This window comes from Nannobrachium achirus (genome assembly GCF_963921795.1).
Source record: "Nannobrachium achirus genome assembly, chromosome: 15".
NCBI classification, from domain to species: Eukaryota; Metazoa; Chordata; class Actinopteri; order Myctophiformes; family Myctophidae; genus Nannobrachium; species Nannobrachium achirus.
The window spans coordinates 42,483,204-42,501,089 of NC_137822.1; the positions used below are offsets into that span (position 1 = coordinate 42,483,204).

Genomic DNA, 17,886 nt, shown 5'->3' on the forward strand with positions numbered 1-17,886 from the left:
CTGAGTCCATGAGACTCAGTCACAACAACATCCCATCCATGTTATGTTTAATTGTCCAATCAGAATGTGACTAATGTATTCTGTAAACTCCATATATCTGTGAATCATTGTGCTTTGTACTCAGAGAGCTACGATGGGTGATTTTGCTCTACTGTACTTGTACAGTACTTTGAACTCTGACTAAACTTCACCAAAAAACGCATATTCTCCGGTGTGGTCTCATTCATTGTGTGGAGTACTTTATTATGGTTGGGGAAAACTGTTCATCAATATGGAATATGATTCATAATTCCATCACACACACACACACACACACAAATAATAATTTGGCAGTGAATCAACATCACCTCTGACAGTCCATCAGTCCATCATCCATCCTGTCACACTGGCTGTGGTTGTCTTCTCAACATGAGGTGTTTAGCCCACTGGTGCTCAACCTGTGGGTCGGAACCCCCAGGGAGGAACACACATGACAGTGAAGAGTATACAAAATATTGTATTCAAAGTAATCAACAAACAACACTAAAAATTGGTCGACAACTCGAATAGCCTACTCTGTAAGAAAGGGTTACCCCCCGGCTCCACCGGGCGCGTCGAGCGTCGCGTCAACGTCAACGTTGGGAACGCTCCCGTTTTAATCAATGAAGGGTGCTCCACTGCCGACGTCAACGTCCGCGTCGGACGCTCGCTTGACGGCGTCCAAACTCAAAAATCGCCCCGGTTCAATTTTTTGACGGCGTCCACAACGTCCAGTCATGTATAAAATATGAATAAATGCATTGTATATCTAAATGTTGGCTACATACGTGCTTTTCTGCTGTTGGCTATCCATTCACGTCATTCACTAGGGTGACTAGATGTCCCAGAAATCCTAGCATATTTTTTTATGTAATTACAGCGGTCTTCTTTGATAAAATTATACAACATAGGCTTTAATCATGACAAAACAAAGTGGTCCGTGGTGCATTGCTGCTCTCTGCTGTGAGCACAGTGTGCTCTATACGTTCACATTCAGGTCACAAATAGTTGTATTCCTGTTTGAAAGTGATTTTCATGTAGTTTTGGAAATGGGCTATATTGGCCATAGAATGAATACACAGCCGCTGCGCTGCAGTGGAGCCGGTCGGACGTCAATGTGACGGCGTCAATGAAGCCGGTACGACGCAGAGCAACGCGACGCCGCCGGTGGAGCCGGGGGGTAAAGAAGTAAGCAATTTACCCCGAGTGAGAGGACATTATGCTCTGATAATGTCCTGTGTTAGGGTGTTATCGGACGAGGCGAAGCCGAGTCCGATAACACCCTAACACAGGACATTATCAGAGCATAATGTCCGACCCCGAGTGGTAAATAGCTTTTCTACCACTTTTTCCCTTATACATGAAAGAAAACACATAGTTGTAACTTGCAAGGATCTTAAGTTACAATCATTATTGCCTATAAAACTTCCGCGAGACAGCAGATAGTTCCATCAACAACATCTTCTACTCACCAACAGATGGCGCCAACTCCATACTAATCCATGCGTCTAGCTTACAGCTAAGCTAACGTCAGTTAAAAGCACCGTTCCGGCCGTAAATAGAGGCTGTTCGCTTCCAGAAAGGCATAGGTTCAGAGAAAAGGGGCTTTAAAGTTGGCGGATTGCATTGGATCCAAATAAATCGGCGACGATAGTACGCACGTTAGTAAACATAGGACCGCTGCGACCTTCATTTGTTGGTTGGGGGAAAGGTGTTCCGACTACCTCCTGAAGTCCCCGGATGTACACTGAGGCGCATTGATCTCGGACAAGTCCGCACACAACTTTGCGGCAGTTGTCCTCTCATAACCTCCGGAATTTAGCCAATCAGAATCCAGTATTTGAACACGTGACTCGAAAAAGTGGTAGAAGGGTTAACAAACACTTGCCTTGCAATCTGAGTTCCCAGAGGTCTCTTTACTTGCCTTGCAATGCAAGGCATTGTGAGCTTGAAGTTAGATCAGCTATGTTCACAATTTTTATCTGTGGAACCAAGTCAAACTAAATGTAATGCCTACAATTCCAAGTGCTTGTCAAGTTCAAAGTCCCCAACTCATATAAAATGGGGGTCCATGGCCTAAACTAAAGCAAACTGGCCTGGGGGTCCGTTCTTGAGTTTGTTTGAGAGCTCTCTCTCTGCTTTCATGTCAGATTCAGGGCTAAACGTCTAACAACAACACCCCACAGCGTACAGCAGGTGGCGGTATGGTGCCATGAAAGTTGTAACTCGACACAGTAATTGGAAGTCGAAGAACAAAATAACAACAAACCCAGTGAGCATGCGTTTTATTTCTGACAGCACTGGAGTGGAGTCTTCCTGAAACTAACTGAAAAAACAAAACGTGTGCCACTTCAATTCACCGCGTTCATCACCGTGACAGCAGCCCTGACCTTAAACATGGACGCTAGATGACAGCACCAGAACCCCAGCCATGGTTCCATTGAAACGACGAAGAGTCTCCTCCTCCTCCTCCTCCTCCTGTGACAGTAATAATGTCTCTCACAACAACACCAACAAGGTTAAATTCCAGCAGCAGACTCTGTTCCTCTTGGAGAGGAAGATGGGCTCCAGTCGCAGAGCTTTCCTCACAAAGCTCGGCCGAAGCAAAGGCTTCCACATAGAGGAGAGATTCAGGTGAGATCAGATGGTTAGTTGCTGAATGGGGTCAATTCACTCTGCAGTCTGCGTATCCGGTCCAGAGCGGATACGTGTGCGTGCATGCACGTGTGTGTGGAAATAACCGGATACAGTAGGCGGGCTTTAGACCGGATCTGAGCAATTCAAATGAGCTTTATTGGCATGAGCCCTGGGCAGAAAACCAAGACTGTTATTTCATCTGTTTTGAGCTTCAGTGCTCTGCTCTCAAATAAATTAACTAAAACTTCATACATTTGACACCTGGAGGAGATCTGACATAAAGACAGACTGACCTGACCCGCACACTGCCGCTTGTCCGTTTCAGAGAATTTTATTAAAGTAGCAACGTTTCGGTCACCAGACCTAGAAAGGTCTGGTGACTGAAACGTTGCTACTTTAATAAAATTCTCTGAAACGGACAAGCGGCAGTGTGCGGGTCAGTCTGTCTTTATGTCAGTCAGGTGACCGAAACGTTGCTACTTTAATAAAATTCTCTGAAACGGACAAGCGGCAGTGTGCGGGTCAGGTCAGTCTGTCTTTATGTCAGATCTCCTCCTAATGTTCTATTACCCACGCACCTACAAAGAGAAGAACTGTGTGTGCGTAAGCCTTTTCTTCATCCATTTGACACCTAAAATCAAGCTTTGAATTAGGTGCCAAAAATGATAATGATGACAGCAGTACATACAGTATGTTCAATTTAGAACAGCAACAGGACACAGAGATGGACGCGTCTCAGCTCTATGTGTTCATATTGAAAGACATAAGTGTGAGTGTTGCTGTCATCATTCATTCTCCTTTCGGAGCCATGCACTTGTTCAAGTTCTGTTGTACTGTTCCTCTATTTTGACTGAAGTTGTGCTGGCATTCTTGTCTAGATTGAATTAGGTGTCTCTTTATGTCATGTGCTGTTATTCATTGTGTTCACACAGTGAATCAGTACAGTAACACATGTTTTATGTTATTCATTGTGTTCACACAGTGCATCAGTAACACATGTGATATCTGAGAACAACTCTGGAGATGAGGTCCAGGCATGGCTCAACACACAGGAGGGAGGACAGGGAACGAGGGGAGGTCATGGTAAAGCACCACCTGTCCTCCTGGACATCAGCTGGTACACAGAGAGCATGCATGAAGGTCACCCTGTGGAGATCCAGGACAGACACACACTGCAGGTAGGTGCATGCTGCGTTGTTTTGTGTATCTGCAAGTACAGTCTGTGCCATTCCAATATCACGTAATTTATAATATGAGATTTAATTTGCAGAAATATTTTTGAATTGATGTTGCACTAAGCACAGGAATACTATGCACACCACGTCCTTGTGGTGGTGCAGGCTCACGACAGTGAAATCATTCAGGAGATGTCTAAAAAAGACAGAAGTGACCACACACACTATAGCCAAGTGCCAAAAGTGTTATTAGGACATAGTAACTGATGTTGATGTTGCACTACCATTCTATATTCTTACTGTACAATTTACAATATTCTTTTACTAACTTGGAGCTGGTACTTTAACTATTAATCAACAGATCTCTTTATTTATTCCTAGTTCAGTGGTCCATTTGGTTCCATTTGTAAATTCTCAGAGTTACAAACTCGTAAGGGTCCATTCTCAGTGGAGTCTAGGAACCCTGAGGGACCCTGGACCCCTAAATTACACAAAGGCATTTGATCGGTACACAGTATCGACCAACATGCAAGTCATGGGGATCGGTATCGGGAAGGAGGAAATGGTATCGGTACATCTCTAAACACCATCTTTGTCTCCTGCAGGAACAACAGAAGAATGGAGAGGAGCAGGCAGAGTTTTCAGTACCCAGCTATGCATGTCAGAGGAGCACCACTCTTCACAGCCATAACCTCCTCCTTTCTGTGTGTACCAAGTTACTATTCCTGCTTTGTTTTGTTCGTTTGATTGTTTATTTCACGTACAAAATTAAAATTAATTAAATAGATACAAGTAGCAAGTGAAATTAAGGCCTAAAAACTGTGACATCTCAAAGCCGCGCTGCGAATGGCCAGTAGCCACTTGGGGCAAACGCTCATCGCAAAACATGATTTAAAATTCTGTGCTTATCGTGATATACTGTAACTCAAAGGACGCTGAGTCGGCTCAAGCAAACTTTGCAAAGTCCAGCACTGCGACTCGCTCGCTTGGCAAAATATATTTTACATGCATCCACTGTATCATTGGCTGTAATCGCAGTCATGGTGGTCCTAACCACACAAACCCTAAACATGTTGAGAATTGTGATATGTAGATCTGCAATTTTCACAGAATCAACATAAAGCTGTTAATCAATCTCACACTGTTTCTTCCACCGTCTTTCTGTGTGTCTCAGAATGCTCTGTCCATCCTGGCTGACAGCGCAGAGTTCGGTGAAAACGAGGGTCGAAGCGTTGCGTTCCGGCGGGCCGTGGCCGTGCTGAACTTCCTGCCCAGAGCCATCACAGCCGTAGAGCAACTCAGAGGACTGCCCTCGCTAGGGGAACACTCACTACGGGTCATCCAGGTCAGTGGAGCTCACAGCTTTTAATTAAAACAACCCACAGTTTGGTACGCGTTAGGCCACTGATCCACATAACTTTTAGATTTACATGACTAGTTACAGATATACTATATATAGTTGGGAGAGTCAGGACACTTGGAGGCGCACAAGTTCAGAGAAAAGGTTCAGAGACATCCTTTCCGGAGCTCGGAATGACGCCAATTAGTCGTTATATCACCTCCCTTTTCGTTAAAAGGAGTATGTATTGCACGTAAGGGTCCATTTGTTTCCTAAGTATCATTAGCTGGGAACCCCCTCTGGGATTTTTGATTGTTGAAATTTTATTTTAGTTGTTTGTTTTCCATGTTCTTAGCTTGTCACATTTACTGTGAAATATGTAGGCCTATAATATCACACTGACTGAGAGTAGCTTTGTGTTTCTGCTGTGATTTCTCTCCAGGAGATTCTGGAGGATGGAGTTTCTAGGGAGGTGGAATCCACCAAGCGATCTGACCAGTACAAAGCCATGAAGGTCTATAAAACATGTTGTTTAATCCACCAAGCAGTCTGACCAGTACAAAGCCATGAAGGTCTATAAAACATGTTGTTTAATCCACCAAGCAGTCTGACCAGTACAAAGCCACGAAGGTCTATAAACCATGTTGTCTTCAACCCGTTAAGACCTGAGGCCGATTCTACAAACGCCTTCTAAACTAGTGGTTCTCACACTTTTGCGTGCAAGGACCCACAAAATGATAGATAAACATTTGGCCGCAGGTCTCCATCTGAAAAGGTTTTGTGCCAGGGACCCCCAGAAGAGAAGAGAAGAGAAGAGAAGGGAGTGATTAAACACAAAATTTAATAGGAATGGGAACACTATCAAATTGAAGCCGATTAATGACTTGTGGGGTTCTCTCCCCTGTGTGTGCGACCGTGCGTGTGTGCGACGGTGTGTGCGTGTGATGCTGTATTTCTGTTTCTAAATATTGGATCACTCTCACAATATCTTAATACTGTGAGAGTGATCCACTTTTCTTTCCTCCAGCTAAATGGTTCATTGTTTGGTACCAAAATGGACTCTTATGGGTCTGTAAGATGTATAGCCTAGTCAGAGTGAAATGATCACTCAGAATGCTGTGTGTTTCAGGTGTTGACAGGTATATTTGGGGTTGGAGTGAAAACGGCAGATCGGTGGTTCAGACAAGGGATTCACTCCCTGGCTCAGCTAGAGGCCTCAGGACAGGCTCTCAACCACACACAACAAGCAGGTAGGTGTGTGTGTGTGTGTGTGTGTGTGTGTGTGTGTGTGTGTGTGTGTGTGTGTGTGTGTGTGTGTGTGTGTGTGTGTGTGTGTGTGTGTGTGTGTGTGTGTGTGTGTGTGTGTGTGTGTGTGTGTGTGTGTGTGTGTGTGCTCAGAGTCAGCAAAACACAAAAGGAAGTAGCGCACTCCTAGGTTGGTGAGGTGCTGACCACGCAGGTGAATACTGGTTAAGAAGAAAGGGGCCGCACAGCAAAATCTTTAATTTAAACCAACATTTCGACTGTATCAGTCTTCTTCAGGGTTTACAGGGAAATGAAAAGCACACATCACTAGTAAAGGTACTGGGACAAAGGTGAGGTAATTTCCTGGGAGTGTCCTCAATCTCCCCATCAGCCAGGGTGGGGGGATAATTGCTCATCACTGGCAAGTGTCCAACTAGCAACCTGCTTCAGTGTGCCAAAGTGACTGGTGCATAAAAATATAAAAAAAGAGTTATACATTATGGCCATTTGGGGTTAGTGTATTATCGTTTATCGAGATAAAAAACACTCACGATAATCGTATCGTGGAGATTTAATTTATCGTGATAGCGTGCTCCATCATGCACTTCACCTTTGAGCTGCATATCCGGTACCATTTAAACCCTCTATAGTAAAACGTACTTATAATATACGTACTTGATACAGTCTTTTTTTTCACTCTCTACCAAATCTCTTTGCCAAAAAATAGCCGATCTACAAGCTCACAATGCGTCGCATTGCGAGCTTGTAGGTGGGCCATTTTTGGCAAATGTCCCGCCCCAGGATAATGGATGTTGGGGATATTTTGATTATCGCGATAATATCGTAAATCGCGATTTCTTTGGTCACAATAATAGTGATATGAAATTATCATATCGTCCCATCCCTACATCAGAGTCATCGTGACTCTTGTCATGACTCTTGTCTCTCAGGTGTCCAGTATTATGCTGACCTGAAGCAGCCAGTGTTTTGTCTCCTCTCCCAGGTGTCCAGTATTATGCTGACCTGAAGCAGTCAGTGTTTTGTCTCCTCTCCCAGGTGTCCAGTATTATGCTGACCTGAAGCAGTCAGTGTTTTGTCTCCTCTCTCAGGTGTCCAGTATTATGCTGACCTGAAGCAGTCAGTGTTTTGTCTCCTCTCCCAGGTGTCCAGTATTATACTGACCTGAAGCAGTCAGTGTTTTGTCTCCTCTCCCAGGTGTCCAGTATTATGCTGACCTGAAGCAGTCAGTGTTTTGTCTCCTCTCCCAGGTGTCCAGTATTATGCTGACCTGAAGCAGTCAGTGTTTTGTCTCCTCTCCCAGGTGTCCAGTATTATACTGACCTGAAGCAGTCAGTGTTTTGTCTCCTCTCTCAGGTGTCCAGTATTATACTGACCTGAAGCAGTCAGTGTTTTGTCTCCTCTCCCAGGTGTCCAGTATTATACTGACCTGAAGCAGTCAGTGTTTTGTCTCCTCTCTCAGGTGTCCAGTATTATACTGACCTGAAGCAGTCAGTGTTTTGTCTCCTCTCTCAGGTGTCCAGTACTATGCTGACCTGAAGCAGTCAGTGTTTTGTCTCCTCTCTCAGGTGTCCAGTACTATGCTGACCTGAAGCAGTCAGTGTTTTGTCTCCTCTCCCAGGTGTCCAGTATTACAGTGACCTGAACCAGCCGGTCACCAAGGCAGAGGCTGATGCCATCGGTCACATAGTGGACAGGGCTGTTGTTGCAGTGTCACCAGGAGCACAGATTACTCTGATTGGAGGATTCAGAAGGTACTCTACTGGATGATGTTTCTGTTGATTGACAAGGGCCAGATACAGTATATTGTAGAACTAATCGATTTAATTGGTAACTTTATCTCCAGAGTAATAATGGTGACATAGAAGGGCTGGGTTTTTAAATATTATATAATGATTCGTGATAGGAGACTCGGAGCCATATCGTCCATATCTAACCCCTTGTCCCTAAATTTCTTTGCTTTTTTTTACTCCCAGAGGGAAAGTGACGGGCCATGATGTAGACTTTCTTATCACACACCCAGAAGAAGGAAAAGAAGAGGGTCTGATATTCAAGGTGGTCGCCTGGCTGGAAGCACAGGTAAAGCTTACTGCAGTGCTGTCTTTTCAAGAGTCAACATTTGTATTTGTTACATCGCATATATTTGTTACATTAAAACAACACCGTAGCAGCTATAACAACAATAACGGCAATAACAAAATAAACTATTAAGAATAGCAAAGCAATAAGTACAGTCGAGTAATAAATCACTGAGTATGTAGCGAGAGTAGATTGTCAAAAGGTGTCTCTGACGATAAATCTGCATCCGTGTTTGTCGTGACTTCACCTGTTCCCAATCAGCTGCAGAACTATTGTTTAGGCAGTCTTCTACTTTACAATTTGACCTCGTATTTGTTATGCTTTCCACAAAAGGCTTCAAAAAGCGTCCCTGTCTTCCTACAGGGTTTCCTGTTATACCAGAAGATCTCCAGGAACTCCTACCTGGAGGGTAAAGAGGGTCCCAGTCGGCCGGCGTCCAACATGGACCGCTTCGAGAGGTGCTTCTCCATCTTCAGGCTGGACCAGGAGGCACACACACTGGTAATAGAACATATTATGTACAGTATGAACAGTATAATCATCATAATCCGCCTTTATAGAGGGTATGCGCATGCATAAAGTGAATGGCAAATCGGGTGGCAAAGTGAGTTTAACGTTGTTTAATTCAATCAGATAGGACTTTTCTGTTAGGATGTATCGGCTGTCAAGGCCAGAAAGTGTTTTTTTTTTTCTTTTTTTGCCACTCAGTAGGCATTCCCGCCTAACTTGCGTATGATCATAGGCGATTTTAAGGGGTGTCCTAGGGTGCACGTGCAACCCCTGGCCGCCAGGCGGCCATTTTGATTTTTATTTTTTTTGTAATGTAACTTTACATCCACTCAGACCGAATACAACAACACCCCCTAGTGGTAGTGATAGAGGCTGGCAGCTCCAGGCAGCCCCCCCCTCCCCTCCTGATGTGATGTCATATCCACGCGCCAGTATTGAAATTGAAAACAACATCTGTTAAAAATAAAGCATGGAGTTCGAGCTCTTCACTACTATGGACGTGACTACCGGTAGATATTATAATATAGCTGCTTGCCCTGAAACATCACATGGAGAGGATCATTTTGTACCTGACTTTCCTCTACAAAACACAGACCTCAGGCTCTATCAGCCAGGACTCTTGTCTCACTGTGCGTGACTGAACCATTTCCTCCTGACCAGCCCAAGGTAAGACTAAGACAGTCAGATCATGCTTTTATAAACCCTATTATATTAAGCCCAAAATGGTTCTGCCGCCGTGTAGAACCGAACACAGCAGCGGATTATTACCGATGTGATATTCTGTATAGAACACTGGACACACTCATACAACAGCTTGAGGGGCGCTTTTCTGAAAACGATTTTCATATCCTCCAGTGTCTTGCTGATGTTGTAACCTCAGATAGCCCTTCAGAAAAAGGTGTGACAGACGTATGTCAAACATACACTCTTGATGCAGATGTTCTGAAAGCTGAAATCTCTGTAATGACTTCCATGTACAGGGAAGAGAATGTGCGCAAAAAAAAAGAAATGGAGGACACGACACTGTTTGAAAAGAAACTTGCTTTTTTTCAAGAGAAGGGAATGCATAATTCTGATTCATTTGGTACATTAAAACACGTCTACACACTGTACCTCACCATACCAGTTACGAGTGCTTCAGCTGAGCGCAGTTTCTCTACTTTGAGACAACTAAAAACGTATTTACGGACAACCATGACTGATAAAAGAGTGTCAGATATAGGCATTTTACAGATTGAGAAAATACACGAAATTAAAGTGCAGAAAATAATTGAAAGGTTTGCAAGTGTCAAAACCCGGAGGCTGCAGTTCATTGTGTAATAAGGATGTGTCTACTATTTGTTTTTGTGAAATGCTTATTTGACACTGTAAATGACTGCTTGATTGCTTGATGAATGATGATTAACTTGATGTTTGGCTTTGCTGCCTCTGTCTGCAAAATAAGTAAATAAATCCTATACTAGACATGCTCATGGTGTCTAGAAAAAGAAGCACCTGTTTTACACTTTTTTTGTTTATATTGTGTTACATTTGGGTACAAAATTAACTGCAGAAATCCGCTAAAACAACATTACAAAACCGCTAATATCCGCAATTTTTTCGTGCTGCGCGCGCGTGCATGAGGTAATAGAGGTCGTGCACCCCCCGCTGGAAGAGGCTAGAATCGCCTATGCGTATGATGATGATGTCACACGCTTTACATAAATTGTGCATTACATCTACACCCATATACACACACATTCATACACTGATGGTGGAGGAAACCATGCAAGGCACCAACCTACTCATCTGGAGCAATTAGGGGTTCTGTGTCTTGCTCAAGGACACTTCGACAGTTACTCTGGGGGAGCCCGGGATCGAACTGGGAACCTACCGGTTGCCAAGTAGCCACTCTACCCCTGAGCCACTGCCACCCCCTGCTGGGCTATTTCTTGTCACAATCTGTTCAGAAAAAGACATACATACATAAAGTCCCCAGAAAATGACACAAACCAACATATCAGTTAGGCAGTTTGCTTAGTACAGCAATGGCTGAGTGGACAAAATCACTGGGCTACTAAAAAAAAACCTTTTCAAAACCCAAATCTGCATCCTTTGAGCCTGACGCCCACCAAACCTTACCTAGCCTAAACTAAACTACTTAATCATGATTTACTATATACTTCATCTTACGGCAGTATCACAAGGTGAAAATAGCTGATCTGCTCTACAAGCTCACAAGCATCACGTTGTGAGCTTGTAGATCGGCTATTTTCTGGGATTCATGTATGAACCCATCAAGCCCGATTCTACAAATGCTTTCTAAGTCAGTATTTCTCCCCCAGAAGAGAAGATTTGTGTTAAGAACTTTCAAGATAAAAAAAAATAAAAAAAATCCTAAGCGTTCTGAAAAACACATGTTTTACATGTAGCTTAACTCATTGAATGCCCTTTTCAAGATGGCCGCCAAGTACCAGGATGCCACGTTCCTAAATTTCTAGTGCACGGATCAATTTTTAGTGCACGGATCCGTGCACGCCCATGCACCATATATGCACCATATGTGTAGTACTTTTTAACAGCTTTCAAACAAAACCGCTTGGAAATCCGTCATCCGGCATTCATGAGATAGAAGCCTTCAAAGTCAGACAAAACAAACACTGCCACCTTCCTAAATTTCTAGTGCACGGATCAATTTTTAGTGCACGGATGCACGCCCATGCCTAGATCATGCACCATATGTGTAGTACTTTTTAACAGCTTTCAAACAAAAAAATCTGCTTGGAAATCCGTTCAGGCATTCATGAGATACAAGCCTTCAAAGTCAGTCAAAACAGCCATTTTTGACATTTTGAAAGATGTGTTTGTTATGGGGCTAAACATGCAATTTCGCAATTGCGATCATGCCTAATACATTTGAGGCATTTTTAGAAACATTTTTATAAAAAAAAAATTTGGGAAAAAAAAATAAAAAAAAAATAAAAATGGCTTCCAACTCGGGAAACTCGGGCTGTGGCAGCCTGGGACTACTGTAATAACTCGGGAAACTCGGGCCTTGGCAGTCAATGAGTTAACACAGATGCTTCTCCCGGTTTTAACATGTTAATGTGCCTTCGCCAGAACGGATGCCTGGATGTGAAAGAGACACAGAACCCTGGGTCCAAACCATGGAGGGCAGTGAGGGTGGACCTGGTCATCTCTCCCAAGAGCCAGTTTGCCTTCGCTCTGCTGGGATGGACAGGCTCCAAGGTAACCTCCACAAGTAACATCCAGCTGGACCGCAATGGAAATGAGCCTGAGGGCTTTTTATTGAATTATTATCCTCTGTGATATCGTGTCTGCTGTATGTTGTGGAAGTGCTGATCTGCTCTTTCCTTTTATCACCAAATAAATTCATTCATTGATAGGGCTGTCACGATTATGACATTTTACATGACGATTATTTGTCACTCAAATAATTGCGATTAACGATTTAATTGTGTTTTTTGTCGTTGACAATTACATTTCTGTTTAGCTTTTAGGCTTTTAAGTTGCACATGGTACATATGACACATAACCTAAATATACAAAGAAATTACTGACATATTTGACAACTTTATACTTAAAAAAGAACATTGATAGTGGAAATAGCCGATCTACAAGCTCACAAAGATGCGACGCGTTGTGAGCTTGTAGATCTGCTATTTCCACTATTTTTGACTTTTGTTTTAAATATGTGAACATTTTTCAACATGGAAACGATTATGACGATTATGAAAAATAATCACGATCATGTAAAAAAAATCACGATTAGACGATTATGTAATAATTGTGACAGCCCTATTCATTCATTCATTCATTCATTCATTCATGCTCCAATACCCTCCTGGCAAATGTTTAGTTCAGTGTTCTCTCTGTTTTTCCCTGTGTTATCCTCCAGCTGTTTGAGAGAGATCTGCGTCGCTGGGCAGGACATGAGAAGTCCATGTCTCTGAGCAGCCATGCTCTGTTTGACACCAAGCAGGTAAGGATGGATATGATGAAACCAACACGCTTTCTTTCTTTCTTTAAAGGGTAAGACCACCCATTTTCAATATTGAAATTTGTCATTAATATACCTTAGAGGAGTTGTGTGGAAATGGAAAACAAGTTCCTCCCCCCTTCTGTGTTGCCTAGAACTGGAGGATTGATTTTGGGGTTTGTATTGTAAAGTACAATGTGTGATGTCATCAAGTTGTACTTTACAATATAAACCCCAAAATCAATCTTCCAGTTCTAGGCAACACAGAAGAGGGGGAACTTTCTTTCTATTTCCACACAACTCCTCTAAGGCATATTAATGACACCGTTCAATATTGAAAATGGGTGGTCTTCCCCTTTAACTGTTCTGCTGCTGTTGACGGCGCTCACCGTCATTGAAAGGGTTAATACCATGGCGCCGTTGACGGTGAGGACTGTCAATCTTACTGTATATACAGTAAAGATATTATTACTTACTGTACGTCGCTCCGGTCCCGCCCGCATCGGCAATGTCCGCGATTTGTTTACAACACACGTCGGGCGTGCACGCGAAGTTAACGTCCTCCATAGTAAATCCATTGAGAGACCCATAAAGAGACTTCATTTTCTCCAAAAGGGACATTCTTATACAAAGGATGGTCTCCACTCTTCCATACTGTACACAAAAGGTGGGCGCAGCCATGTTCTCTTGTGGGCCCACACTGTCATGTGACTAGATGACGTAATCGTTGCCGTCAAGTGATAATCCAAAAAAACAAAAACAACCCCCTTCCAGCCCTTCAAAATAATAGCGGCGGCCTATGGAGGAAACGGCGTGGCACCGAGGCACCAAGCAACCTTCAGATTAAGAGGCACTATTAGTGTTAAAATAAAAAAGACATTTACTGCATCAAAAGTAATCAACAAACTATACTATGAAAACTGGTTAAACATTGGCCAAATGTCAAATAACGAACGAAAGCCGATCTACAAGCTCAAACGCCTCGCAGCTTGTGAGCTTGTAGATCTGCTATTTTCATTTGTCATATTTGTCTGTGGAGTCAAACAACTTGTAATACTTCAACTCCTACAATTCCGGTGGGGGGGGGGGTCCCCAGTTCAGATCTGATTATTTTGCAGGGGTCACAGCCTGAAAAGGTTGAGAACCACTGGTGGCTAGAGTCTAGTCAGTGGCTAGACCAAACCCAGGCTTCACCACCTACCTAGAAGCACTGTGGCGCGACAGCGTTGCTAACAACACTGCAGAGCTCAAGAGCCTTATGCTAGAGAGGACGGTGTGTGGAGGGCAGTGATTCAGGAGTCTCCATAGTTGGTGCTGGCTAGAGTCTAGCCAACACCAGAGTTGGCTAGACTCCAGCAGCCAATTGGTGTTTGCTTTCCTCTAGCCAACACCAGAGTTAGTAGAGTCTAGCCAACGCGCCGCACTGCGTCTACCTAGGTGGTGGCAGCTTTTTGCCTTTCCTGCCTTTGCCCTGGGTTGGCTCCCAAAGTGTCAGATTGCTTGCCACTAGTTCCTGGTGCCTGACACAGGCTTTTGATAAATTAAAACAACAGGGACTTAATTTATCACTTTTTCTTTTCATATCCTTTTCATATCGTCCCTTCTTGCTTCATTTCCTGCACTCTTTCTTGCCAACTGCCATCAGCATGAATGACAAAGTCGTCAAAACGCTAGTCAAGTCATATCTAAACTAAAAAGCAGTTATAATTTCAAGATATGGGTATTTGAATCGGCCAGACTAGCATTGAATACAACAGAAGTTCAGAAGATACTTTAAATGAAGCATGGATTGGCACACACACAAATTCAGTGAAGGCAGTTCAGAATTTCAGGGAAACACCCCAAATATTGGTGTGCGTTGCGGGCTCCATGTTTCAAAATCAAAAATCACATATTGGGACATGGTCTGAAAATACATTTCAGTCTTTGGATTTTTGGGGGCTTTAACCCAGAGAACAGTATATCTCATCTCATTTGACAATCCTTTTCCTCTGTTTATTTTTGGCTTTATTTCTTATTGTGTGTCTTTCCTATCTCTCATAAATAAAAGGGAAAGTATCTGAGAGCTGCTTCTGAGGAGGAGATCTTCGCTCATCTGGGTCTGGATTACATCCCCCCCTCTGAGAGGAACGCCTGACCTGATCACCTCATCACAGTCCTAAAGATATCCTTACACAGATCAGTACAGGACAAGATCCTCCATCACAGGAGAGGTCAGGTGGGCACTATAGGGACTGGGCACCTCGATGTAAAATGTACTATTTTGTCCAAAATGTAAAAAAGAAAAGAGAACATTTTAAAACGGTCTTAAGACAGTTTTTTATGCCCCAAAATTGTGGGTAAACAGGTTTTGTAGACATAGAAATATTAGACCTTAATTGTCGTATGTTTAAGCATGCAATGATCATGTACTGTATACTTTCTTTTAATAAAGAAGATGTTTCATATGCTTTTTTAACATTTTGGACAAAATATCCATTTCCACATCGAGGTGCCCAGATGTCCTTAGTGCACACCAGACCCGTTACCGACTGGGATAAGGCCAACAGGAAGTTACAGGAACAGTTTTATTTAACTACTGTCCTTGTTCTGATCATGTCATAATAGACTAAATGTTCAGTGGAAAATAGTCGATCTTCACATTGTAAGGTTTTAAATTGCCTATTTTCGGCCAAAAATAGATTTGGTGTAGACTAGATGGGAAGAAAAGGAAAGGACCAAGTACAAACCCCTGGGGGAAGCCAGGTCAACGAAGAATAATATAGGGTTTTAAGTTGTTAAAGGGGGTGTAAGTGATTCTGATAGTAATCATTGAGTGTTTGTTCGGGGTCTCTCCAGCTCTTTAGTACACAGAAAATGTTCAGGTTGGGATATCAATTGTAACCAATCAGGAGAGACAACTCATACGGGATACATGGTAAACAAGAGAAATTGAAAGTGATTAAAACCAAAGAACACATTTGGAACTGGAACAATTTAAGATAATAAATTATCTTTTGGGGGTTTTCTCTCTCCTGATTGGATAAAACATATTTTTTTAAATCCTTAAAAATACTTTACACCCCCTTTTATAGCCATGCCCAGAATGCACTGACTGTAGCTTGTTTGCACTTGAATTACATTCACATTTTATATTTTTCATTTACATTTTATTTTTATCTTTTATTTTTATGTGTGTATAAATTTCAAACAAAGATTCAAAGATGTTGAATAAAATATTCAACCTCATCCAAATGTTATGCGTGATTAAAAAAAAACTAATACCTGCTACCTCTTTTCATGTTTGAATTCATCTGTGCCTAGAATTGAAAATATTTTCATCTTATCTACTGAACTTTGGAGCAATCGCAACACTTCTGAGGTTGTGCAGTGACATTATTATTGATTACTCATTGATCATATCATATATTCAGCCCATCAAACCGGGACCCTTGAATCAATGTGCACGTTTGTCATTCACGTGACGTGCGTGGCGGTCCATGCATGCTGCACATGATGATGCATACAGGCAAAGAACGAAACACATTGCATTTGTTCATATTTTCTGATTGGTTAGGTGAACATGTTTACATGAACAGAACATGATAAACGTCATGCAACTGCTGAAAACAACTATTATTGTTGTAATTCTGGGGGAAACTGGGACAATGTTGCAGTGAATGTTTAAAACCAGGATTAGTGTTTTAGATATATTTGTCGGGACCCGGGACAGATTGAAAACGGGACAACCTCAGCCAAACTGAGACGTCTGGTCACCCTAATCATACTCTCATATTTTATTTATTTTTTGTTAGAATTGAGGGTGTTGCTAGTGCAGTTAAAAAGCAGTATTGTTAACTGCATTTTACAATAGCCAGGGGTTACTTCAACTGAAATTAAATCTTTGTAGTTTCTTTCAGCAATTAGGCAGTACTTTTAGGCATGTAGCAAATAAATTAGAGGCATTTCCCTTCATAAAAACCACCCTGGAGTTTCTCACTCTCTTAACTGTATAGTTTTATGACTCTTGCCTCATTTCCTGTGTTCACGTTCTCGCCACATTGTAATATAAAATGTAATGTGGTTTGACAGACGACTTTACATTTAACTACAACGTAGCTTCTTGTTTTGATGTATTGGCACATTAAAAGGTTACAGTTGTGATATCGTTGCTGTCTGGTCCAAAAACATTACTTTTTTATTATTATTTCATACATTTGAAAACCTAGTGAACTTAGCAGATCTACAAACTCACAATGAGTAAAAACATGCATGTGGAGACCAGTGCAGGATTGTGGTTTTGTTCCAAGTTTGCACGCAGTACGTTGCCCTACATAGACATCTGTTAACCTGGTTCACTATACTGCACAGTAAAATCGTAGGGGTTCATTTAACTGAGAGTTTACAAATGGAACCAAATGGACCCGTAAGGGGGAGTTGAATTACCACTCTGGGTTTTACAGTGTGCTTAGTTACATGCAGTTACAGAAAAGAACGATAATGCACACACAGACATGACTTACTTGACTTATTCCAGTAGGCTCCTAGATGGAGCATAGGGCCGCAATCACACCCCGCCATCTGACTCTGTTTCGGGCAGTTTCCCTCAGTTGGGCCCACGATAGTCCGGTTGCTTTCGCCTCACTGTAAAGGAACCCAAAAAATATATATATATTTGGAGCATGAACTAGTGTGCAGGCCTTACTTTTCTTATACACACACACAGTCACCTCATCATCTGAGTACATTCTTAAAGGGCCAGTTCACCTCTGGGACACCCAGATCTTATTTTATTGTTGTTTGGGACACGATCAACACAATCCTGAGTTATTTTTTGTGTTCAATCTGTGTTTTGAGATATTTTAGTATTTCAGAATGAATGATGATGCATTTTGCATCATATGATG

At 42.4% G+C, this 17,886-nt stretch overlaps 1 protein-coding gene across 1 annotated transcript; it reads left to right on the top strand.

Annotated features, from left to right (window-relative positions):
• Window positions 1–2,449: 2,449 nt before the first annotated feature.
• On the top strand, window positions 2,450–15,171 carry polm (polymerase (DNA directed), mu; the record flags this gene model as incomplete). Its single annotated transcript, XM_080743648.1, has 12 exons — window positions 2,450–2,652; window positions 3,638–3,833; window positions 4,436–4,534; window positions 5,005–5,175; window positions 5,612–5,683; window positions 6,299–6,419; window positions 8,054–8,186; window positions 8,409–8,511; window positions 8,875–9,012; window positions 12,121–12,249; window positions 12,920–13,003; window positions 15,051–15,171. The coding sequence occupies 12 exons, from the start codon at window positions 2,450–2,452 to the stop codon at window positions 15,135–15,137; spliced, it is 1,536 nt and encodes a 511-aa protein (XP_080599774.1). The 3' UTR covers window positions 15,138–15,171.
• Between the last annotated feature and the right edge of the window lie 2,715 nt (window positions 15,172–17,886).